This window comes from Lytechinus variegatus, chromosome 1 (genome assembly GCF_018143015.1).
Source record: "Lytechinus variegatus isolate NC3 chromosome 1, Lvar_3.0, whole genome shotgun sequence".
Classification (NCBI taxonomy): Eukaryota; Metazoa; Echinodermata; class Echinoidea; order Temnopleuroida; family Toxopneustidae; genus Lytechinus; species Lytechinus variegatus.
The window spans coordinates 74,095,810-74,122,529 of NC_054740.1; the positions used below are offsets into that span (position 1 = coordinate 74,095,810).

General features: G+C 36.3%; 1 protein-coding gene across 1 annotated transcript; it reads right to left on the bottom strand.

Moving 5' to 3' along the window:
- Window positions 1-1,561: 1,561 nt before the first annotated feature.
- On the bottom strand, window positions 1,562-11,696 carry LOC121431872 (transmembrane protein 145-like). The gene is made up of 7 exons (XM_041629646.1): window positions 11,680-11,696; window positions 10,811-10,847; window positions 4,509-4,638; window positions 3,974-4,130; window positions 3,041-3,161; window positions 2,601-2,654; window positions 1,562-1,579 (listed from the first exon to the last, which is right to left on the bottom strand). Exons 1-7 carry the CDS (start codon window positions 11,694-11,696, stop codon window positions 1,562-1,564), a joined length of 534 nt encoding a protein of 177 aa, XP_041485580.1.
- Between the last annotated feature and the right edge of the window lie 15,024 nt (window positions 11,697-26,720).

The following is a 26,720-nucleotide window of genomic DNA, read 5'->3' on the forward strand; positions in this document are numbered from 1 at the left end:
AATTTCACCCCCACCTGATCACGGTTTCTGCGAGGACACAACTCTGCTTTCTCATGAATATTGATTTCGATGCAGAGGCAGAAATCGGGAGAACCCCTCTCAAATTTCCGAGTTTTTTCCACTCTTTCAACTGTATTTCCTTCATTTTTTTCACCCTTCCTCTTATTCCATCCCAATATTATTTTCTTATTTCTCTCTGTTTCCCCTCCCTTTTCTCTCCCTTTGACCTCTTAGTTTCTTTTTCCTCTTTTCACAATCCCTTTTGGTCCCGTTTCTTTAAAACATGGAGATAAAGAAAATTAAGAGACAATATGTTATCCTGGGGAAATGGTTGCCCGTCAAAAATATGAAAAAAACTATTTAAAACAGTTTCTAATAAATCTTTGTAAATCTTTTATCCTTCTATGCCTAATAGAGCTAAGCTGTTCCGGTCATATTTATCTTATCATTCTATTTCCTTCTGTTTTTTTTTTTTGGGGGGGGGCGTTCTCGACACCTGTTTGAGATGCGAGTAATAATTAATATTCCAAATCGACGTGAATTCTACGAATGGCTTGGGCCTACGAAACGAAAATATGTGGAATCTTATTTTCCCACCTAAAACATGAATTAACTGTCTTCCAATTGCAAAAAAGAGGTTTTCATGGTTATTGCAGCAAATTCGAAAGATCAGTAACGATTTTCGACACATGCGTGATTTTTTTTAAGCTACCGTGGCTTTATGAATGCACCCGATAGATGCGAACCACAGTTCAGAACAGTGACCGAACTCTCGATCCGACAGTCAATATGAACATGATGAAGGCACACATTTGTTTTGGTCGTAGAGGGAGCTATTTAGAATAGATTCTTCGGCCTTTCGACAGAAATTAAGACTTGCAGGAAAGACGAACAAAAGAACGGTGGCATTAAAGGGCCTTTGATGGCGGCCGTTCCTTTGAAGACAAGGGAACGTTGGGCGGGAAAGCCGAAGCGAAAACCCGGATGCGGGAAGAACGATGAAGAACGGTGCGTGGACTTTTGACAAGCTACCTAAGTTGAGGAGCAGAAGGGTTGGAGTTGCAAATAGCAACAACTTGAACCTAATCAATCTGCAACTTTCGAGAGTAGGCCAATATCAATGATGGAGGGCTTTTAATCAAATTAGTAATTATATTATCACTATTTTTCCCTATCGAAAACCGAAAGTGAACAGTATCATACATATATAGCTTTAACCCTTTTTAATCATTCTCATTGTTTTAACTTGGTGAAGACGGGAAGGGCCATGCAGTCAAGTGACTTTGTTAACACTATAAAGTGTAAATTATTTGCTAAACACATAGATTAGGCCAAGATATATCAAAGCTGAATTTAGTGAATCTCATCACTATTTATTTTCAAGAAAATATTTCCATACGGAAATGAAAAGGAAACATGTACCTATATATCATATATGGTAATGTCACATTCTGGAGAGCTTTTAAGAAGAATGTATCGTGTATGATAATAATTTCAACTTTATAGTGATGTATATCATCTGTTTTGGTAATCTTCTGTCGATAAAATCAGCAAGCACTGTTTACTTGGTGTCTGCTTCCTGTAAATAAAATGGGAAATAAAGGGGAAAGGTGGGAAAATATACGAATAAGTATCAGAAACATTAAACTTTAAAATACAAGATTTAAAATGACAAGTGAGGATTATCCTGGGGCCTGTTGCATGATATTTTACCTGAGAAAACTCTGGTAAAAACAAAATTAAAGTTAGTCTAATTTCTGCCATTGAATCTAACACGGGCAAAAACTCTGTTAAACATGTTAAAAACAACCTGAGTTTTCTCGGGTAAAAAGTTTTATGCAACGGGCCCCTGGTGGTGGTGGTGGCGGCGGCAGCGGCGATGACGATCATGATTATGATGATGATAATGATCACTATCAAAATAATTATTGTTATTATAACAAATTATATTGACCAAACACTCATAAAACAAATCAATCAAAGTGACTAGCCAGTAGTCATCTGGATGCAACTGATATGACAATCACTGATAGTCACATTTCTGACATATATTTTGATTCAGAAATAACTATGTTCTAGTAAAATACGACAAGAACATGGTCAAGTATGACTAGAATAACAGTTGCACCCAGCTGACCCTATTAACCAGTCGTTTTGACTGATTTGTTTTTAGAGTGAATAGTCCTCGATACAATCAGCTGATAAAAGCACTTGGTGCATTGGACATGTTGGAATTACTCCTACTGATTTGTACCCATTCGCCGTAGTGCAGCACAATGTGGATCAATTTCTTGCTAAAAGAAATTACGCCGTGACTGGGATTCATACCTTCGAATTTCTGTTTCAAAGGCGAGGGACAGAACCAGCGGACCACAACGCTCCAAAGACATTGGGAATGGTAATTATGAAAATAATAGTGATAGCAATCGTACTCATGATAATAATTACGACGATTTATCAGAAAAAATCATTACTACAAAGTCGCAGATGGCTTAGCCAACTATGGCATTTTTTAAAAGAAAATAAATTATGAAGTAAGACATTACAGCAGAGTTTCAATATGAGTGGAAGGGTGAACTATAAAAAGAAACAAAAATCACCTCCTCTGTTTCTTTCCTCGTGTCATCGCCTTCGCTTTGCGTTTCCATGTGGACCTGAAATAGAAGTCAGGGAATAAACAGGGGAGGGGGGGAGAAATGCAGTATTCGCCAAAAAAAAGTTTGAACTGAAGAAACATATCAACACTTGGTACGTATGGAAAAAAATGTTTGAGTGAAATAATTTAACTTTTCTTACGAAATTGTTCCGTAGCACTCACAATCATGTTGAATAATGTACATGTAGTACATTGTCAGTACCGATTACCAAATTCCTCGAAAGACGCGAAACCATCGGTATGTGCTTCTTTACCTAAGATAATTCGTATTTTCATTAACAAAAGAACGAATTCAATGTCTGCAACTGTTTTCAAGGAAATCCTTGATGCTTAAATAACCACCCCCCCCCCCTTACTCGCCGCCACTCAAACCCCTTAACGAACCTTATTGGCAGGCATGCTGAAAGGAAAACGTTTCTCTAGTCCTCTTGGTCTGATCACAAGAAAGAAAGCACCATGCCCCAGGACGCTGAGGGTCCAGTAAACACCATTCTTGGTGTTAGGTCTATCGAAAAGATTATACAGATGGAGAATGAAGGGTGGAGTGCTAGCACCACAGTTAAATGAGAAAAAAAAGACGTTGGGATTGCTGTCAAAGTTTTCACTTTGCAAAATGCTTGTGTTTTTAAAAAGCCCTCCAATGACGATAATCATAGATAGATTTCAATGCCGCATGTAGAATCTACATGTATTTGTAAACTTGCAAACATGAATGCTTAAAATAATGGGAGGGGATAATAATACGAGGGCACAAAGCGATCGAATTGATCGTGAGATATTTTCTGTATCTCAACATTAGATTTAGGGGATATTATTAATTTTTTACGCAGATAATTGGTGTAAATTTATAAGAATCAAATGACTCATTTCTGATATTCCAAGTTTGGATCCATTCACATTAATGATGCACAGGTTAGAGTGCATCGGTAGGTGTTTTTTAGCATAAGGTAACTATGAAACTGTTAAACACATGAGGTGCAGCCGAGTGTGTTTAGACCAACTTCAATAGTTACTGCATGCTCAATAGTCATACCAATGCAGGAACAAATCTGTGTATCATTTGTTTTATAGAATGGATTTGTTGGGGGCGAAAATCAAATTTTACAACTTTGCATAAGTAATTCCGACGCATGGCTAGCCATGCATATGGTAAAGTTGCCATGCATAAGTATTTGCGTCGGTAATTACTTATGCATGATACCCATTCTATAACCATACGTGTACGTTATACTCTGTTTCTTCTAATGTGATTTAATTTTTACAATACATACTGTATATAGAACAATAAAATGAAAATAGATGTTTGTATCAACTTACGTGTCTAGTTGAGGTAATGGATAGAAGGCGACGAGTAGAAAGATGGGCTCGGCCAGAAACCAAAGAAAGTAGAAGATAAGATAGGGAACATAGAACGGGATGATCTTTGGGCGTGGTCGTAGGGTGTGGTAAACACTGGTTAGTAACCAAAGGGCACCTGTCAGAAAGAATTTAAGGAATGCATTTCATAAAACTTGTTTTAATAGCAAACTTTAAATAATACTTAACTGAATCCTTCAATCTAATTGGGTGATAGAAAATTTGTTATAGCAATAGTAAATTTAGTAATTGTCCATTATCAAAACAAATCTTTATGAAACGATGTCTGAGCTTGTGCAGTTAACCGGAAAAAAAAGAATAAATGGTGAAAAGGGGCACGGAAATTTTGTAGGAATATTCTTTATAATTCATCCATTTCATCGAAATGGAAAAAATGAAAATAATAGGATCTCAAATAAATTGAAAATGTAAAGTTTGATAAAAAAAAAATAAAAAAAAAATGATAAACTCTCGACTGCGCATAAGTAATGCTTACCTATTCCGTTGATTATCAAGATGACTTTATACTGATCAGGGAAGTCATAGATATCATCGGATGAAAAATCCGACAGCTTTGATATGAGACTAGCTATTGCTGACGTAATGGCATAGGCAGGCCCCCGAAGCTACCGCCATTTTGTTTAATCCATTAGAAGCTAAAATAAGCCCCCATTAATATTAATTTCGTAAGATGCTCTCTCGTCAACTGTGGTTTTGTACATGTATTAGACAATACGTACACCAGCGCAATGACAAAGGTCAACTTGGCAAATTTATTAATGTATTCATTTTGTTACGCGCTCGTGACGCGAAGGATTCAGCGAATCAAGCAAGCGCAAATCTGAGACGATACGTTGCGCTTTATAAAGTATCGATATCACAAGCGATATCACTTAAAAACAAAACAATGTTTTGTATTGTATTGCGTCTTAAAAGCCTATGCTAATTCTAAAAGGGAAGATGAAAAGAGTAGATCAAGTCGCGATTAGGTAAAAAGGTGGGGTTAGGGGTGGGGCAAATCATGGTTATTACAATGATGGTATTCATTTTCACTGGTTGAGTATGAATACTGAAAAAAATAACTTTCACCACTAAAAGAGTAATTTCTTGTTAAAATTATTGGAGAAGTAAAAAAAATTAAAATCTTCATGGATCCCCGTGCCTGCTTTCTTCTGGCGTCCGTTTCATAATGAATTACACTGAGCTATTTAAACATCGCTGTTATTGTGATAACCGTGGGAACCTTGATTATGATTGGTATTCGTAGTTACCATACTAGTACTTGTAACTCATGATGAAACGGGCCCCAGTTTATCATGCTCAATATGTTTCCTGTCCCCTTTATTCTCCAGCATTTCTTACTCTGTTTTTTTTTTCCATTTAATCATTTTCCCACTCATGTTCTTTTGTGCCACCTTTCTCCTACATATGAAGAGCTCACTTTTAAAAGGGGTTAGGTCAATTTTTAATCAAATTCCCATAAAAAAAGTGAACTAAAAAAAGAAAATTCACTTTTTTCAAAAGGGGTTAGGTCCATACATAATTTTTCTGGAAAATAATATCTTAAAAAATATGAAGATAAGTAGATCCTTTTATACCCAATTTTTGAATTTCTAATGGTAGGGTATCATGAAAATCCATTTTCGCATAAGAATATTGCAATATGGGAGAATTAAAAAAATGATTTTCTTGGAGTGGCCCTAGCCCCTTTTGCTACTTAACTTTTCATATATTTCCTTCTAATTTTCCCACTTGTTATCTGTCTCCTGGTTTCCGAAAATCTCGTCTTATTTCTCTTCCACCCCTTTTGTTCCTACTTCCAACATCAGCTCTCTCACCACCCCCTCTAAATTATCTCTTCTTAATTATGTGCCCCTCCATTTCTTTCTCATCTCTTTTCAACCCACTTCTCATCAGTCTTTCCCTCTCTCGATCTCCGTCTCATTTTGAATTTTGCCAATTCCAAATCCCTTTCATTCAGTTAGTTCTGTACAAATACTATATGAACACAAATGAAAGACATGAAGGAATTCTCTGGTTAGTGGTGAATTTTATTAATTATCCAGAAATTATCAGAGGATTAAGCTTTACCTTTTTCTTAAGCGTATGTTAATAGTTTGAACCAAAAGAAATTTGTGTTTGTATGCTGGGGGGGGGGCACAATTCCCCCTAATTTTTGAAGCACTGAAAAGTGCCTTTTTATGCAAGAAAATGCCCCATCACGAACGTGTACTGTGTCCCTTTCACCTGATGAGAACCTGTTTTAGGTAATACCAATTAGTGCTCTTCCTTATATGCATTTTTTTACCCAAAAATGCCCCCCCCCACGTGTTCTGTGCCCTTCCAACTGAGATCCAAAAGTGCCCCCTCGCCTTCTTGAAAGTGCCCTTATTTGAATAACTGTCCCCTTTTACCCAAGAAAAGTGCTCCTAAAGAATTTATTATGTGCCCCTTTCACTTGAGAAGGATCTGTTTTATGGTCACCATGACGAGTGCCCTTTGAAACAAGAAAACAATATTTTCATTTCTATGATATACTTCTGAAGGAAATACTGTGTGCATTAAGTTTAATAATTCATGTGAGTGGGGTATATAAGCAGTTTCGTACAGATGGGGGGGGGGGGGGCTTGAAGGACTCTTGCCCATAGGCGGCGGAAGCGGTGGGACAGGGGGACCTGTCCCCCCTAAATTTGAGGTGGGGGACAGTCCCCCCTAAATTTTTTGTTGAGAATCTTTTTTTTTTGCTCGTCAATTTTTTTTCCTGCGTCCCCCCTAAATTCAGGTAGACCCCCCCCTTAAAATTATTGTGGCCCCCCCTAAAATTGTGGTTGACAACCTTTTTTTGCTGGAAATTATTGTGGTCCCTTCTTAGATTTAGGTGGATAAATTCAGGTTGACCCCCCCTAAATTTTTTGCCTTCCGCCGCCAATGCTCTTGCCCCCCCAAAAAAAAAAATCACGACCAAGAAAAAAAAGAAAAAGGAAAGCAAAGGGTGAAATATATCATTTTGAATATTTTGTCGAAATCTATCACAAAATTGGATATTTGTTTTTAAAATGTCAAAATTTTGCTCGCTCGCAACTTTTTAAAAATTTCACATAAAACAGCATTTTCCCTGTGCCCCCCCCCCCCCACTTTCAAGCAACTTCAATCCGCTGCTCCTATTTGTATGTTTATAGCTTCTCTCTTTGCAACCAATTTTAATGAAAATCAATAAGAAATTTCATACGTCATGAATTTGGGTTGTGATAATAATTTTTTTTTTTTAAATTGGACTTGGAAAAAAAACCTTTTCCATCTTCATCACGTGGTTCCTAAGTCTTCAATGTTGAATAGTTGGATTACTTGAATGAAAACATCTGTTACACCAGTCCTGCAGATTGAAAAAAAATAGAGAAAGAAAATCAATTAAATTGTCATGATTTATAAAACAAATGTTTTAAGAAAAGTGAGACTATGCATATATATGTTTCTTCAACACATACCATAGGAAATCTTACTTCTACTAATTATAAACTTGTACTTCTATATCACTTAAACATGTTCTCTGCAGTTTACATACCACTCTCCATTCTAACTACATGTACTCTTTGAAAAAATGACAGAGATTTCTTGTAAATATGAATATATAAATTAACATATGTAAATTATATGAATAGACAGAATTAAAGTTGATATGTTTTGTTACACAGAATATTTTGATCTGTAATTAAAAACGACAATAACTATAATCTAAAAACAAAATTGAAATGGGTTTTTCAAAGGCAGGTCTATTTGTTGCCAAAAAATGTGAACAACCTCCATTATCAAAAATAATCACTAACTAGCTCACTCACTTATATACCGCTGTAGTTTGTGTTTCTCTTTGTGGTCCAGGCACTGTTCTATTAGGCCTACTTCACCAATTATTTATCATCATCAATCACCTCCATGGAAATTGTCAAACTGCATCATCCTATTAGACAAAATGTAAAACCAAAAAAAATCGTAAATCTACAAATATGAAATATGAATATCACACTAAAGAATGAATAAAATGAATTTTATAAAATATAACTCATGAAAAATAAATATTGCTTTGTTTATAAACAAATAGGAAATAAAAAGGCAATTTAATTACTAGTAGATCAAGGACATGACCTAATTTTATAAATTTGCCCAAAGTACATATCTTTTGACATTGGTTCTACTTTAGACTCGAGAGCCTATATATTTAAGAAGTGTATGTTCAGTACAGATCCTACCTCTTAGTGGCTCAGGTTATTTTTATTTAATGTAAACATGGTTAACATTCAATGCATGTAATGTATCTGTAATTTTGAATGGGTTAGTTTAACTTTAATACCTGGATGAGAATCTGCAAAATGATGCATGCACTTATGATCATCATCTTGAACCACATAGGTAGACCTCTATACTGTTTTTCTTGTCCTTCAAACTCAACCCGTTTTTCTTGTTCTTCAAACTCAACCTGTTTGTGAAAGAAAAGAGTACAATAATAAGAAGTGATATTTTTCATGGCCGTTTGTAAAGGGGAGGGATTTGGGTAAGAGCTGAAATGTGAAAACCTTCATCAAAAAAAGAATTGCATGACATCCTTCAATTTTATTTTAGAAAATGCACAAAACGGCCATACGTAATATTGGTTACTTTTGGCCCTCGCTTTCTGAATTTTAGGTTTCTCAAAATTTTTACAAATGTCTGCCCCCCAAAAAAAATCTGCATCTTTTAATTTCATCTCATGCACTGGGTCTAGATCTATTTGTAAGAAAATGAAAATCTAGTCCAAGACTCAGAGCTGTGCAACAGCATTCGCGTATCTAAATTACTCGTAGGTCTAGATGATAGATCTAGATAGTAACGATGGACTCTCGATCTATCTAGACCTAGAAAGTAAGCTTTGGTTCTAAACTGAGATCTAGGCCTAGGCCTATATGGATTTGATGTCTGACTTTTATTCCTGGCTAAAAGTTTAAACTTCATTGCCATTATTGACCAAGATTAGATCTAGGGCCTAGTCCTTGGTCCACTGACACTGACAGACATACTCGTAGGCCTACATGTAAATGGAGTCGTTTAGGCCCAGACCTAGATCTAGGCCTAAATTACAGACCTAGATCATAAGCCCTGGGCCTGGGGTAAGTGTCGCGGGTTGGGAAAGTATAATTTAGATGACTAGATTTGAATTAGGTTGGCCTAGAATTAGAAAGCATCGATGAATAAAAGTAAAGTACCGTAGATCTAAGTCTATAATAATAAGAAGCAACACTAGTTGCTGGTTTCTAACCAAGTTAGAAATTAGATCTAACGTTAGGCCTATCTAGATCTAGGTCCTAGATCTAGCCTATTGATAATAAGACAAACATGCAGAGCAGCATATTATTTCTTATAGACCTCTACAGGAATAACCGTCGTTTCTGGGGATTTATTCAATTTCTGACATTAACTATTCGTGAGTGAGCCAACACAGTTCAGCGGAACAACCAAAATAGAGAGACTGAAGCTTTTGGTCTAGTTATTTCTAAGACAGAGTCTAACTATAGACCCTATAACAATAAGTTAAAATGGGTGGGGGCTAACATTGGCGGCGGAAGGAAAAAAATTTTGGGGTGTCTACCTGAAATTTCGGGATGGACACATGTAAAAAATTGGACATGTGCTCCAAAAAATTTTGACAAGCAAAAAAAAAAAAAAAAGGTAGGGCCTAATCAACCTAAATAATTTTAGGGGGGGGACAACACACGTTTCAATGGGGGTCCACGTGAATTTAGGGGGGGACGCAGGGAAAAAAATTGACAAGCAAAAAAAAAAAAAAAAAAAAAAAAGGTAGCAAAAAAATTTAGGGGGGACCGTCCCCCCCACCTAAAATTTAGGGGGGGGACACGTCCCCCCGCTTCCGCCGCCTATGGGGGCTAAATGCAGAAGCCTGAAGTTATGCAAAATAAATTTGATATCTGAAACTGAAAGTGAGGATTGACACAATGACAGGCAATATATCTTCATCCACACTCCACTTCACAGTTTATTCCTGACTGGGTTTCGATCTACTGAAGATAGATGCAGATCTCCCTCCATCTCCCTCTAGATCTAACGTTACAGTATACAAAAAGAAGCTTCATTCTTCTTGATTTAATCAATCATGGGTTGGTCCTTGTTAATTGGAAATGAACCAAACCGGCCCGAAATTTTCTCGATGACCAATCGGCTAGGAGCCCATACAAAATACATGTGGTTAACACAGCGGCATAACCGCAACACTGCAAGCAACATACAGGCTGCACTGGGCGACGATGACAATCTAACTTCAATTTCAAAGACCAAATTCTGCTTTCCTTTAACAGAAGAATGATAGCAAACTCTCTAATTTGGTAGAGAAATAACCTGAGATCACAAAATACTGTGTGAAATTTGTAAATAGTCCACTGAATTCATGTGGTTATATCAATTTATACGTACTCACCGGAGTGTTCGTAGGTCCATTTTTGTGTGGAAAGAAAAGTTTCAGATTCGGGTTCAGAATGAATAAATTAGATGACGTAATGAGGTCAAATGAATAATTACTTCTGTAACACGATACCACTAGTATCAATGACAAAGAATCGGGGAAATCGCGTATTAATGACGCTCTTAGCCAATGAAAAGGCGGAATATGAATATATTTACGCTCATGAATGTCAATGGGGGCTTATTTTTGTCTTCAAATGATCGCGGTAGGCGGAGCCTAATCTCATTTGTTTTGTGCTGAACGCGCGCGCAGCTTTCGGTCTAGTAATATATTATAAGGTCATTGGCATAGGCACCAACCCTTGCGTTATCTGCCGCAGATATAGAACGACTGCATAATACGACAAAGAGATTGAAAACAGATGATGTTCAAATTCAACCAAAATCATTCTTGATATGATCTTTTTAAGTATTGCATTCTACCTGGGGACCATTGCATAAAACTTTTGCCTATAAAAAACTTTGGTAAATTTTTTGCCAGAGTTTTTTAATGTGTAATTTTGTTTGCCAGTGTTTTGCTTTATTTACCAAACCTTTTAATGGCAAAAGTTTTATGCAACGGGCCCCTATTGTTCCATCATTCATACAGGATGAAATTATTCATATTTTCAGTGTCCCCGTGTTAAATTTGAAAATAAAAGGTTATTTATGTCTCATAAACGTGAAGAAAATATTCCCCATCTTACCCCCCCCCCCCCCCCCACTCTTTCCATACAAGAAATTGTTGTGTTGTGAAAAAAAGTAGATCCGCTTGCTGAGACCATGGGGATTCCTAAAATGACAATACACGAGTAGCTGTCACATAATCTGGAAAGGGCATATCTATTCAGGATGATGGTGTTGCTGGCATGCGACAGTTGAGATTGATGGGATCAATCACACTCAGGCCCTTTATGAAGTCATTCATTCGTAAATTAGATGTGACCTAACGCACGATTTTAATTCACTCGTACTTGTGTTGTAGTTGCTGCTGCTGTTACTTCTACGTTATAAATATAAAAATGTAAGTAATCTTCCCGATAAACTCACCGGGTATAGTATTCTGATAATTAAACCTGGGGCACACCCTAGTCTAAACAAGAATTTTAAACCGCTCTTCTATTGAATATTGGCTGTATAATATTTTTTTTTCATATTCGTGACAATTTAATATGTTTTTTTACTTTCGTATACCTCCCATTTCCAGACTTGATTTATTATTGAATACTATTCACTTGGCGAATAAGTTTTATCTGGCACTCCATAAAAATGTAGTCCAAGTTAAACCAGTGTCCCGTTTTATAAAGACTTGTTACATTAACAAGTGCGAAATTTCCACGACAAAATTTGAATCAACCAATGGATTTGCAGGATTTTGGTAGCTTTAAACTGTTATTGCAATTTTGTTATTATAACAAGCTTTATGAAACGCGACCCGGGTTTCATTAAACAATGACCATCAGAATACCACCAACCGTGTTACAGAATGTCCTTTTTCCTATCACAATCAGAAGAGCTGATAAAATAGGTGTACTCAAACAGTTGAAAGTTTGACCTGCAATGAAGGGTAGAAAACATATGATTTCAGGAATTATCATAAATCTAAAAACAAATCGGTTAGTTTTTGCGAGATATAAACGTAAAGCGTAAACCAACGACATCTCAATAAATTTATTCTTGTGTATTATCGGGGAGCAAAATGAACAGGACTTGTGTGGTCTCGTATAGTCTTAAAATGCTCCTTTTGAACTTACAATACAGAGAATATAATACTGTGCTATTTGATTTCAGTGAGGAAACTAAAATGTGTTTGAGAGGATAAATTGACCGTTTTGCTACTTGGTAACATAATCACTGCTTTATGAATGCATTTAAGTGGGCCTGTATTACAAGACTGCAATTCACAGAATGTTGCATTGTGGGTGATGAACGTGGCCGAATATGAGCAGTTTTTTTTTCTTTCTTGAGGCGTGGCTATTAAGGCTGTTGGTTCGTATGGCCTTAAAAATGGTGTATAATCCGGTTGTGTTCAGCAATAATTCTTACCTATTCTCTGTACATGAATGAGAGCTCTGCCGGTCTGTGAGAAGCATGCTAAAGCTATTGTTGCGATAAGAATACCGCATGTTTGTGAGCAGAGGGACAGATAATACCATCGAAAGATGAACTTCAATCTAGTCCTGAAAAAATTCACTGGGGAAAGAAAATTGAAAAAAATTTAATTAAGTTCAATTGATGTGAATGAACAGATTTACCATTGTATTTTTTTATGGAAGGATGGCAGGGATGCCAACAACATCTTCCAACTTTCAAGTCAAAATTGAAGTTTAAGAGATATGTTGGCCGAAAGGTGACCTTCACGACCGCGCGAGTTGTTTGAGGCTAATTGTCGAGTATCTATTTTTTTTTCTTCTAAGAATGAATGTCATCAATATTCAAGGATGGATCCAACCAGGTGACGTTAACAAAACAACGACAAAAATAAAAATGCCAAGAAAATGAATGTCAACTAAATCGTCACACAACTGCCTTAATATTCTTTAGTGATATTGTTTTGAATTTTAATAATAATGATATTAATAACGGTATATTTACCCAGGGTGGCAACTTCAGTTCCGAAAACTGTTCTCCCAGAGGGCCCTTCTATTATTATTATCAATATTTGTAGATTTCCGCGATAAAAGAACCGGTTTCATTACTATACCTAACTACCTATCGAGATCGTAACCAATCAGCATTTCCCATATACAATTCAAGATACTTATGCTCTGAGTTTTAATCACTTACCAAGCAGCCAGGTCCCCATAGTAAACATCAGGATATACACGAAAAGGATAGCTAAATCCGTTTCTAACATGTCTGAAAGTAAGAAGGAAACAAAATTCATCTTCAAGTGTTCGTGTAAAAGGGAGCGTTCATTCTTATATCTAGTTAGCTTTAATAAAATTTACAAATAAATATGCGAGGAAAACATTATAACGGTTCAATGAAAATCCACCAAGTTATAGATTTTCAAAGTTTTCATTTTACGACGTGTAGATAAGGGTTGCTCCCCATAAGCAATGTGATATATGTACCAGAAAATATTTTCTTTAAAAAAGATGAAAATGTGGTTAACTCTGCGTTCGATAATTCATTAGATACTCTAAAGTGGTTGAATATGCTTATTTTGTGGCATCATAATCATTAGAAATTTCGATTTACGGACTTTTGTTTACTAAATTTGGTAATGTCACCAACTGAAAATTCACAAATTTGGTGTCTCCGTGATTCTATGTGGGATTTTTTCAACAGACATTAATAACTATGTTCCAACTTTTCTGTTGATTTTTAAAAAAGGGAGAAATTTTTAAAAAAGGAAGATGTCAGCATGGTAAAGAAAGGGAGTTACCCTCAAAACTTGACACAAAATTTCATTTTTTAAATTACTCTCGCATGAATAATGATAACATAAAAATAGCAATAAATCTAAAAATGAAAAATGAAGATGATGATGAAGATGATAATGATGATGGTGATGTTGTTGTTGATGATGATGATGATGATGATGATGATGATAATGATGGTGATGATAATAATATTTCTATCAATGAGAGGAAGAATTTGTTGTAAACAATCTTTTTTAACTCCGTGAGACGTCAAAGTGGGTAAGAATAAATCTATAGAATGAAGTCTGCTTGAAGTCAGCAAAAAGTTTGTTTGAAACCGGTATTACATCTTTTTTGAGTTGATTTGGGATGTAACTTAAACTGAAACTGAGCAATTTATTGAGGGTTTGGGTATATATTTCTCAATCTCCTTTAGGCATAGATTTATGAGGTTAGAAATTTCGTTATCAATTGCCAATAGGCCTACACGTACACATTTCGTCAGCGGAAAACTCTCTTCTCAAGGATTTTCCTTGATTCCTCAAGGTAATGTTATATGTGACGTCATGGAGCCCACCAGAACCAGATCGGCAATCGGTGATGTAGATGAAAGACTCGTCTTTGAATGTATCCTGACCATGGCACTTTGTGAACTGCACAAGAAAAGCATCTTTGGTGTAAGTTATACCCTACATCTCCGAAGTCATAAACAGAACAAGTCAAGTAATGGAAATAATGAAGATATGTATTAATTTAATGTTTTCGGCGGTTGTTCACAAAGAATTGCAAATAACGCAATTTGATTTTCAACATTTCAGAAAAACTTATTTTGGGATTTGCGTTTGATTTCTAGGGTTTCGTTCAAACGCAACATATTTTTTTTAAGGTAGCCTACAATTAAAATACTAGATAGCATAATCTTTTCCTTATAATATGGGCCAGCTGAAATTTGCTATTGTATGCGCAACATTATTTCAGAAACTTCTTCAAAACACTCAAGAATAAATGAAATGCCGTTGAATATGATTTTTCACTATATAGCTTTGAAGCGGACAGTATACGTTGATTTGTGAAAGATTGTCGTAAATGACAACAGAGTCAAACCATTTGAATTTTTTATGAAAAAATATAAGCGTCTTTATATCTTCCGCTGCCAAGTTACAAGAATTCAATTGAATCCCAATGTCAAAGTAGACGATTGCAAATCTGGGGACGCGGAACAGTTTTTAATGTGGGGGAGGTGGGCTGAGTGCTGATCATGCAAAACATCACAATGATATGGCAATATTTAAGTTTTTGTGCACGATTTTATTTTGGAACAGATTGGAAGGCACCACACACCTCCACTCCCCCCGTTTCTGCGTCCTCTGCTTATTAAAAAAACTTACCAGTAATTGATTGCCCAGTCAATCTGAATACTTTACAACTTTTGGTTAATATTTGATTAATCGACGTTGAAATGCAACCTTTTCTGCAACACTCATCATGCAGGATTAATAGGCATTTGAAAAAAACAAAATATTAAAGAAAGCTTAGCCGTATACATTACCTGCAAATCTCCTTCCATGTCGATGGAGTAATTTTGGGGTGTTATCATGCGAGATTTGGATAACTTCTGATTGCATGTCTATCGAAAAGGGGAAAATGGATTATCAAAATAATATATTCTAAGCTCGGTAGGAGTATATAAACGTTTCCTTACATTTTATTTTGATTTGTGTCATCACATTTTTCGAGATTGCGATTAACCATTTAACCCCCCCCCCCTTCCCCTTGAGCCTTTATAATTACGTGCATGGGTGTCGATCACGGGGGGATGGGGGGTATATCCCCCCCAATATTTCAAGTGGGGGGATGGCCTGTATTATCATCCCCCCACTTAGGGTAGAAAATTATGATGATGATGAAAAATAAAGTTTGATCATGATGATTATAGTATACCATCAATATGATCAATCAGTTTGTTTCCCTCGCAATTTGTGTATATTGTTATCAAATAAAAACATTCCTTTTCAGGACTATTAAACAGATGGGTGGAGATTCAAATGAAAAAGAATGAAATGTTTATGTATATATTTTTTAACACATGACATAAAAGGACCCTAACGAAAAACAATGATAGGGTGTTTCATCCCACCAGTGGTGAATAAATTAATTTTGATGAATCAATTAATTAAAAAGGGTGGAAAAATAAACCAGAGTAAAAGGGTGGCAAGATAAATCGTCTAAGGAATGACCATATAGCTATTACAGTAATAGCTCTATGGAATGACGGTAAGCCCGATGGCGCACGAGAAGCCACACAGTTTGTAATTTGTGCTAGTATTAATTGGTCCGAATCTGGATTTTATCATCATGCATTAAGAAAAAAGATATTACCAGTCGGGTAAGATTTAAGAGAAGTTGGATACACAGAGGCGTCGATGGGGGGGGGGGGGCAGGGGGGAAAAGATATCGTTTTGCCCCCCCCCCAATAATTCCGCATGTGCAACTAAAAAATAGAATAAGATTGTAATGCTACACTGAAATCAGCAAGCAAGATTGAGATACTAACTCGATTTTCATTTAAAATCGTGCTCAAAATGTCTGCTTTTCAGATTGGAATATATAAGTTTTCAGCTCGCGCTTCGCGCTCGCATGATTTCTGTACCAACAGCCCATACTTTTCATCATTAAAAGGTGAATAGAATGTCCCGTTTTTAGTTCTAAACCTTAAAAGAACTCCCGCTTCGATTTGCAATAATCTTTTGTTGGATATAATATATCTTGTTCTTTGGTAAAAGCGTCCTATCTTTTTTTTTTCCAGGGGAGCGTTTCATGAAAGGACTTGTCAGACGTTTTATCCGACAGTTACTATAGTAACAGTGCTTCTCAACCAATCAGAATCCAGGAAAGTTGTCAGATCTGACAACTTGTCGGACGAAAATATTGATGAAACGCCCCCCAGATCGAAATATTTTCAGCTCGCGCTTTGCGCTCGCATCTGTTGTTCTTCTAGATACCCATCTTAATCATTGGTACCAAAAATGCTTAGAATGTCAAGCTTTCAGGTCAGAATATACAGGAATTTCAGCTCGCTCTCTAGTGAGATACATACTAATCTATCCTCGTGAGTTACTAAAAACAAACCTAAACAGGTACATTTTTCCTGTTTTCATGTCATACTTGAAAATTTCAGCTCGCGCTTCGCGCTCGCATTGTTGGTGAGGGTGATATATATATATATATATATATATACATATATATATACATATATATGTGTGTATACATCATGCTTAATAAACAGATCACTATGTACATGGTCTAGACAATTTTTGTCATTTTTTTTCTTTCGTATTAGTTTAGAATAGGCTTACTTGTAACACAAATTGAATTTTCAGTACACTACAACATTGAAGGAATTTCCAAGAACTCCATGTATATCAACCACTCTCAAATGTCCTAACTTGTGATATTAGTGGGGGTTATGTTGAAAGATCCCCATCCACATGAACATTTGTGTCAATCATCCCCCCAACCAAGAATACCGATCGACACCCATGATTACGTGCAATTATATTTGTTTCTGTTTGTAAACCGATGCCTGCATGCTCTTCATGAGCTTTTGTTCTCATTAGCCTCAAAATTTTCATTCATTTCAAAATTTTGCTTTTTATTATTTTGTATCTTATTATATGTCCGTTATTGTTCATTAATAATTATTGTTTTATCTAATGAAAATACAAATCAAAATGAGAAAAGTAAATCTTGGAATACGTTTCAATAATCGAGTGGTTAGTATTCTGCAGTCTTATGAAATAATGACAAGATAACTTTCTCTCAATTCAATATTATTGCCCAAACATGATGCGACAAGATAAAGTAAATTTTTAAACATGAAAGACAGCAATGGTTGGAATATTTTTGAGTACATTTACATGAGTCGCCAGAGTGTACAAGTGTTATGAAAACTAGCGGCACTTTTAAACATGATTTCTCTTTATATTAGAATTCATTTCAATGTATTTCACATTGTATATCAGCATGGAAATGAACATAAAGAAATGAAACTTTGATTAAGAAATACTAACAATGTATCAACCAAACTTGTATTGGTGCGTTCTTTAATGCCATTTACACACAATGTTGAATGACATAAAGAAACCTGATAATACAGGACCCCGGACGGACCTATAACAGAAAATTAAATTCCGCACAGCCATGGCGAAGATAAATTTATGTAAGTTTAAAAAAGGAGGGAACCTACACTGCAAAAAATCCGGTGTTAATTTACCACAAGCCCAGAATCTATATATCCAGAGATGTGTAAACAACACCAGTTTGTCTTGGTCTAACACCAGATAGGTGTTTATATAACACCAATTAGTAAACAACATCGGTTTGATTCCAAATTGGTGTTGTTGCAATACTTCTCTGATTCCGGGTTTGTGTTAAATTGACACCAGCGTTTTTGCAGTGTACAGCAAGATTAGTATTTCTAAAAATATTGACCCAAAATTATAGAACATGTGGAAAGGGATAACAGGAAGTTATCGGTCAAATGATGTGTCCCATCTAAATCATGTTCATAGAGTTGTTTTTACCCATCACTTACCAGGGAATTAAGCCTTGTAGCAATGTGCTGAGAAGCTGTTAGAAGAGCGATACCGTATTTCGGGCGCTTCTCCTAAGATGAGAATGGGAAACATAAGTTTGATTCTTAATTCTAAAACATGATTAGAGATAGACCAACTGTGCTTAGAATACAGTCATCTTGCCAGTAAAGGATCCCTGTTCCTTATTTTCATTTTTCTTCTTCCCTGCTTTGCCTTTTTTGACACCATTCTTCCTGTAGGGATGCCCCTGCAGTGACTATATTGATGGAAGCAGGGTATCACAGCCGACAGATTTCAAAAGAAGAAAAAAGATATAGAAAAGGAAAAGTGGGAATAAACAATAGTCCTAGATCTATTAGAAACAAGAAAGTGTTGGAACCTACCCTTAATTTTTCATTGAAAAAAATCCAACTTGGCCTTAAGGTCTTCTTGCCTCCACCCCTATGAAGCCCACCGTCCTTTTTTGGGGGGGATATCTTTTTACGGGAACCTGAACTTTTTTGCTGAATGGGGTTCAGGGTTCAACTGAAGGCCTATTACGCTGAGAGGCAGAGGGGATACTCACAATTTCTGTCGGCCACTTTAATTCATAGGAGAGCTGCCCGCCGTTAGGGCCAAAACCAAATCTGCCAACATAGTAGAGCTCCTTTAAATAAAACAAAAAGATAGACAATTGAAAAATACAAGCGGACAAAATAAATGAAAGTCAAATGTGCGTATGAAAGTAATTTAGGATGGGGGGTCGGGTGTCCGGACACTTTATATTTGAAGCCTTCTTTTTGAATTCAGTAATCATCTTCTAATTTGTTCTCTATAATATTTCCCAATATTTTGTACTAAAAATGATAAAAATTCGCTTGTTAATTTTACCAAATGATTTTCTAAAATTGATCGTCCGGACACTCAACCTGTCTGGACACACAACAATTGGGTATAACTGAATTTCCTGAAATTCAATTGAGGTAAAAAAAAATAAACGCTTACCCGAGTCAACAAAGCAAATTAAATCAAAACGAAAGTTTGATCAACATGATATATTTTCTTACCATTGGTATATCTAGACATCCCGATATAGAAACGCCAACACAGAGCCTGAAAGTGAGAACAAACAGCACAAGTTGGGAAAACATCATTTAGATATAATATGCCCATTCAAATTCTGTATATTTCGACAAAATAAGATCTAACAGTTAGGCCTAGATCTTATTTCAAAAATGAGATTTATTTTTGTCAAATTCAGGGATGGCGTGAATTATGCATTGTCATGTGGTACGCGTACCTTGCAGTGCGCGAAGCCAAATGCGCATATCCGAAGGGGGAACTCCCCCCCCCCCCCGACCCCCGGAATGGGGCCGCTGCTCATTACGGGGATCGGAAAGAAGGATCGAGACAGAAGGAGGAAGCAAAGAAAAGCCCCCGAAAAAAAAATATTTTTTTTCGTTGAGGTGTTGGCGATTTAAAATGGATCAAGTTCAAATCACCCCATCACGTTAAGATCGGCAGCTTCTATGTTCTGTAGGCATTTCTATGAGGGGCGCAAAATGTGAAGGAAAAAAAAGAGAAGGAAAAATCTCTATTCATTACTGTAACGCATGTAATACCAAAAGTAAGCCCAATAAATTTCGACAAAAAGTTTTATCGTTTAATTTATATCTAAAGCAATTTTAGACAATCTAAAAGTAAAAACAATGAGAACCGTCATGGCCTGAATAGATATAGGAGTACCCCGTTGGATTCCAAGATATTTGCTCCGGCGACCATAATTACTCCGATAGAAAATATGCGAGTTAAGCCCAGCATAAAACCCATTCTCCAAAACTGAATAAACCATAATCCTTACATTTACATTATTCTGACCCACAATCTATTACACAAATTTCACGCAAACCCTGTGCCCTCTCAGATATTAAGACCCGGCGGAGTAAATGTCGCAGGTGCAAATTTCGTGTCACCGCCCATTGTGCCGGTCTTCATCAGCCTGTCTCACGAATTTTCAGATTGAGAACTAAGGGCCGTTTCATAAATCTGTTCGAAAGTAAAAAAAACAAAACTTACAAAAGCAAAAAATTATAAACAACTGTTAACCCTTGTGCTTAGTAAGATACTCGAAATATTGCGGAGAAAAATTCACCTAAATCGGGTGTAAAAAATATTAGATTTTAAAGTTTTCGCTTATTTTTGCAAAACAGTTTTATGCACATAGTGGGTGATTGCAATTAAGAGGGTCAATGATGACATACATTTATTTTTTCTGTATTTTATTACAAATTATAATATTTTCCGATTTGGACTACAAGGATGCATCTTCATTAAATCACAATAGGTTGCAAACATAGCATTCCCAGGACCCTGGAAACGAATTTTTTAATAAGGGGTGGTGGTTGGAAGAAAAAAAGGACAAGCAAAAAACAAAATGTTTTCACTACAAAACGAAGGTGATTGTATTTTTATTTTTTTTTACTTCTTTTACCATATTTACCTGATTTCAAGGGGGTGCTGCCTATTATGAATAACATATCAAGAAGCACCCACAAGCAAAACACCCCAGCACCCCCTAGCTACCAGGGCCATGGACAATCCCGAATGCATCTATCAACTTTTGAATCAAACCTTGTTTAAAATAATGAGGAAGATAATGACATGACAAAATGCAAATAGAAATAGTCAGCGGGTGACATTTATTTCCTTATTTCTATACCGACCATTGATAGGATGAGCATATTATCTTCAAAATATCACAATGTTTTATGTATTCACATCAGACTTTAATGAAAATTTCAGCAGTAGGCTTACTTGATAATTTTCTTTCCATCAAAACCTGCCTTTCAGTGGGTAAACTTGCATTGATATTATCCAGGAAAGCAACATGTTTTTTCAAAAGGAATTTAACCCTAAAAAGACTGGGGGGGGGCTGATTCAGCCCCCCCCCCCTCGACATTTTTCGCGATAAATCCGCTGCGCAAATTTTTTTGACCGCGTCGCTCGCCGACTTTTTACTTTCAAGTCTTGCGCAACTTTTGAGACCAAAATTGTGACCCCCGGGTACGCGGTTCCAAAATTACGCAACATTTCGTAAGTGCATGCAGACCCAAAATTACTCAAAAACGTGAATTTGTGTACAAATCCAATGCAAATAGTGTTCTTAGCCAAAATTCATAAATGTTTTATTATTTTTCCTTTTACTGCTTAAAATCAATTAATTTTATCTTGTTTATGGTCAAAATAAAGTCCCCGACAATTTCCATTGAAAAAACAATAAAAAACAAAAAGTCGAAAAACAAAGAAATACATAAGAAATTTAGAAAACAATAGAATACATAAGAAAATAAATTTGATTTTGAAATTTTTTTTAAAATCAATTTGATCAGATGCCTATCTAGAGTATGTGAAACAAAAAATTAGCATTTCAGGGGCATTATTTTATTAATTAGAGCAAACTTATGATTTTACGCATAAATTAGCATAATTAATGAGACATGAGATTTTTTGCCGAATTTGATGTTATAGTTTTGTAGATAATGCCATGGGTAATGCGTGTGCCAATTTCCGTCGCGATCGCGCGATCAACGGCCGAGATCATAAGGGGGGGGCTGAATCAGCCCCCCCCCCCCCCCCCCCCCGTCTTTTTAGGCGTCGAAATAGCCCAGTCTATTTAGGGTTAAAGCCATTCAAAGGGCCCTTTTGTCACTTTATGAGCGCCTTTATGCTATAAGTGCACAAAAGACATGGGTCACTGCTTATCTAAGGTAAGGTCAGATACCGGTCAGATACCATGCAGAATATTCCTTTGGGGCCTTCAAATTGATGCATGTACCTTTCAAAACCATAAAGAAATAACAAAAACCTATTAAATGAACCATACATTATTGAAATCCAATAAGCTACAAAAATTTGTGCAAGTGCCGTGCAGTATGATCTGACGCGAGTGAATCGAACATAATTTGATCGGGTTTGGATTTTGAACATGTAAAACGTTCAGATGCGACGATTTACGCAACCAACTCCTAGTTCTCGAGGGGCTTTCGCAATCACTCTTCCGATCGTTGGGGTGGACTTGTCCTTTAAGGGGCTTTCACAATCACTCTTACGATCGTTGGGGTCGACTTGTCCTTTAAGGGGCTTTCACAATCACTCTTATGATCGTTGGGGTCAACTTGTCCTTTAAGGGGCTTTCATAATCACTCTTCCGATCGTTGGGGTGGACTTGTCCTTTAAGGGGCTTTCACAAAATCACTCTTACGATCTTTCTGGTGGACTTGTCCTTTAAGGGGCTTTCACAATCACTCTTACGATCGTTGGGGTGGACTTGTCCTTTAAGGGGCTTTCACAATCACTCTTACGATCGTTGGGGTCGACTTGTCCTTTAAGGGGCTTTCACAATCACTCTTATGATCGTTGGGGTCGACTTGTCCTTTAAGGGGCTTTCATAATCACTCTTACGATCGTTGGGGTGGACTTGTCCTTCAACATGTTTAAGGAGCTCTCGCAATCACTCCTACGATCGTTGGGGTAAGGGGCTTTCACAATCACTCGTACGATCATTTGCGATAATTTGGTCACAATAATTATGTTGCATACAATCGCAACGGTTGTAAGCAGTCGCTCCACCAATTGTGAAAGGGGCCCTTAATGCAAGCTTTGAGCATTTTCATCGCTTAGTATCCGAATATTCTACTTTTAAAAGCCCCTTCCACAATTGGTGGTGCGAATGCTTACAACCGTTGCGATTCTGTGCAACATATTTTTGTGACCAAATGATCGCAAACGATCGCACGAGCAATTATGAAAGCCCCTTTAAATGTCAGGTCCACCCCCAAAAATGTTTATTTGAATCAATAGAGAAAAATAAAAAGCATAATGCTGAAAATGTCATCGAAATCGAACGTAAAACAAGAAAGTGTTGCTCATTTTTCACAAAACAGTTATAATTATGCACAACTCAGTGACATGCAAATTAGAGAGTCGATGATGTCCATCACATACTCTTTCTTTTTGTTTTTTATTGTTTGAATTGTACAATATTTCTTTTTTTACCAATTTGACATTAAGGACCAACTTAACTGAGCCATAAGATGTTATAACAACGGTAATACCACATGTTTAGGGAGGAATAAAACTTTGTCTCACAGGACAAAGAGGAGAAAACTAGAATAATTGATATTTCATGTAATAAAATACAATAGGAATAGTAAGTGATGTCATCAGTTCCCTCATTTGCATGCCGACCATATAACTGTTTTGTGAAATTAAGCGAAACTTAAAATGTCATAACTTTCTTATTTTACATCCGATTTTTATCAAATTTTCGGTGTAATGCTTGTTGGATTTTTCTCTAATTATTATTCAATGAACTTTTTGCTGGGGTGGACTTGTCCTTTAAGAATATAGCTGCAATGATTGGGCTTAGAAAATATGCTTTCTTGTACGTGTATCCCCCGCCTCAACATTGTGACGTCATGCTGTGTTCAAAGCGTCATGTTATGATTCCATAAAGTTGTACACTGAAAAAAAATCGGTGATTTCCCCGCTTTTCAGATTCCGCATTTGATCTTTTTCACTTTTATCACCTAGAGATACTATAAATTTCTCTTCCTGCAAGCGTGAATTGATGAAATCTACAGTTTTTTTACTACTTTTTACCACATTTTATATCCCGCTTATTTAGCGCAGCTTTCCAATTCTATCTGCATTCAGATTATGTGTAACATCTTTTCCTAACATACATGGGTGTCGATCGGTACTCTTGGTTGGGGGCTGATTGACACAAATGTTCATGTGGATGGGGATCTTTCAACATTACCCCCTAAAATCACAAGTTAGGACATTTGAGAGTGGTTGATATGCATGGAGTTCTTGGAAATTCCTTCATTGTTGTAGTGTACTGAAAATTCAATTTGTGTAAGCCTATTCTAAACTAATACGAAAAAAAAATGACAAAAATTGTCTGGACCATGTACATAGTGATCTGTTTATTGAGCATGATGTATACACACATATATATGTATATATATATATTATATATATATATATTTATATTTATATATATATCACCCTCACCAACAATGCGAGCGCGAAGCGCGAGCTGAAATTTTCAAGTATGACATGAAAACAGGAAAAATGTACCTGTTTAGGTTTGTTTTTAGTAACTCACGAGGATAGATTAGTATGTATCTCACTAGAGAGCGAGCTGAAATTCCTGTATATTCTGACCTGAAAGCTTGACATTCTAAGCATTTTTGGTACCAATGATTAAGATGGGTATCTAGAAGAACAATAGATGCGAGCGCAAAGCGCGAGCTGAAAATTTTGATATTTCGATCTGGGGGCGTTTCATCAATATTTTCGTCCGGTAAGTTGTCAGATCTGACAAATTTCCTGGATTCTGATTGGTTGAGAAGCACTGTTACTATAGTAACTGTCGGATAAAACAAGACTTGTCGGATAAAACATCTGACAAGTCCTTTCATGAAACGCTCCCCGGGAAAAAAAGATAGTTTAATGGACACTTTTACTAATTAAAAAGATTAAATAATATCATATCCAACAAAAGATTATTGCAAATCGAAGCGGGAGTTCTTTTGAGATTTAGAACTAAAAACGGGAAATTCTATTAACCTATTTAATGTTGAAAAGTATGGGTTGTTGGTACAGAAATCATGCGAGCGCGAAGCGCTAGCTGAAAACCTATATATTCCAATCTGAAAAGCAGACATTTTGAGCACGATTTTAAATGAAATTCGAGTTGGTATCTCAATCTCGCTCGCTGATTTCAGTGTAGCATTACAATTTTATTCTATTTTTTAGTTGCACATGCGGAATTATTGGGGGGCAAAACGATATCTCCCCCCCCCCCGATCGACGCCTCTGTGTATACAACTTCTCTTAAATCTAACCCGACTGGCAATATCTTTTTTCTTAATCATGTTAATGCATGATGATAAAATGTAGATTCGGACCAATTAAGACTAGCACAAATTACATACTGTGTGGCTTCTCGTGCGCCATCGGGTTTACCGTCATTCCATAGAGTTATTACTGTAATAGCTATATGGTCATTCCTTACACGATTTATCTTGCCACCCTTTTACTCTGCTTTACTTTTCCACCCTTTTGAATTAACTGATTCATCAAAATTGATTTATTCACCACTGTTGGGATGAAACACCCTATCAACAAAAGTTGTTTTCCGTTAGGGTCCTTTTATGTCATGTGTTAAAAATATCATATACATATAAACATTTCATTCTTTTTCATTTGAATCTCCACCCATCTGTTTAAAAGCCCTGAAAAGGAATGTTTTTATTTAATAACAATATACACAAATTGCGAGGGAAACCAACTGATTGATGGTATACTGTAATCATCATGATCAAACTTTATTTTTTCATCATCATCATTATAATTTTTCTACCCTAAATTATTGCGGGGTGAAAATACAGGCCATCCCCCCACTTGAATTATTGGGGGGATATATCCCCCCCCCATCCCCCCGTGATCGACACCCATGCTAACATAGCAATTTAATTCCAATAAGAAGCTAAGCAAAGAAATCACATAAATTCTAATGAAGAGATGTAGGTTTACATCCATTTGAAAACTAATAATTGTCATCGTCAGTTTGTCTGTAATTTAAATAAAAATCGAAGTCAAAATCTGAAAAGCAGAAAAATTACAAGTTTTTCTGTTATCAAACCTATAACATCACAATGCTTCTAAACATGACGTTACGGACATTAGGCTAGTGAAAAGCACTTGGAAGCCTTTTGTCCCAATCCCCCGCCCGGCCTCTTAATTTCAGATTTTTTTTTAATGCAAAATACTGTTGTTCAACGTTGGACTACTTGATGCAGAAGTTGGCACGACTAAGTAGCCGCACTTATTTTGTACTCATTTTCAATAAGGGTTTAGATTTGGTCACTCCACATCGTCAGCATTTAAATGAATTCATTCAGAAAGTTACAAATGACACTTATAAGAGTACATCGATAGATTAATTTCTTAATTTGCGAAAAACATTTGATACGTTAGATCAAAAACTGTTTTTGTTCCAAAAATTATATGCATATGGCGGGGGCGAGTCCAGCTTTCGCCAACGGGGGGGGGAATAACCCATGTTTTCCCCAATCGGCTGCTGAAAGTTGATTTTTGTTTGTTTCATTGATCGGGTAGTCACGTCTTAGCTTTATTGTTACAAAACATAAATATATAATAGTCTTATAAAAGCCCTAATTGAGTAGTCCGAGCGCGAAGCGCAAGGTGATT

Bases quoted from the DNA above. Each gene is read 5' to 3' on its own strand.
- LOC121431872 (XM_041629646.1), bottom strand. The intron at 4,131-4,508 runs GTAAGCATTACT...TCTTTCTGACAG, and splicing joins CTTGATAATCAACGGAATAG to GTGCCCTTTGGTTACTAACC. The intron at 2,655-3,040 runs GTTCGTTAAGGG...CTTCTATTTCAG, and splicing joins TCAGCATGCCTGCCAATAAG to GTCCACATGGAAACGCAAAG.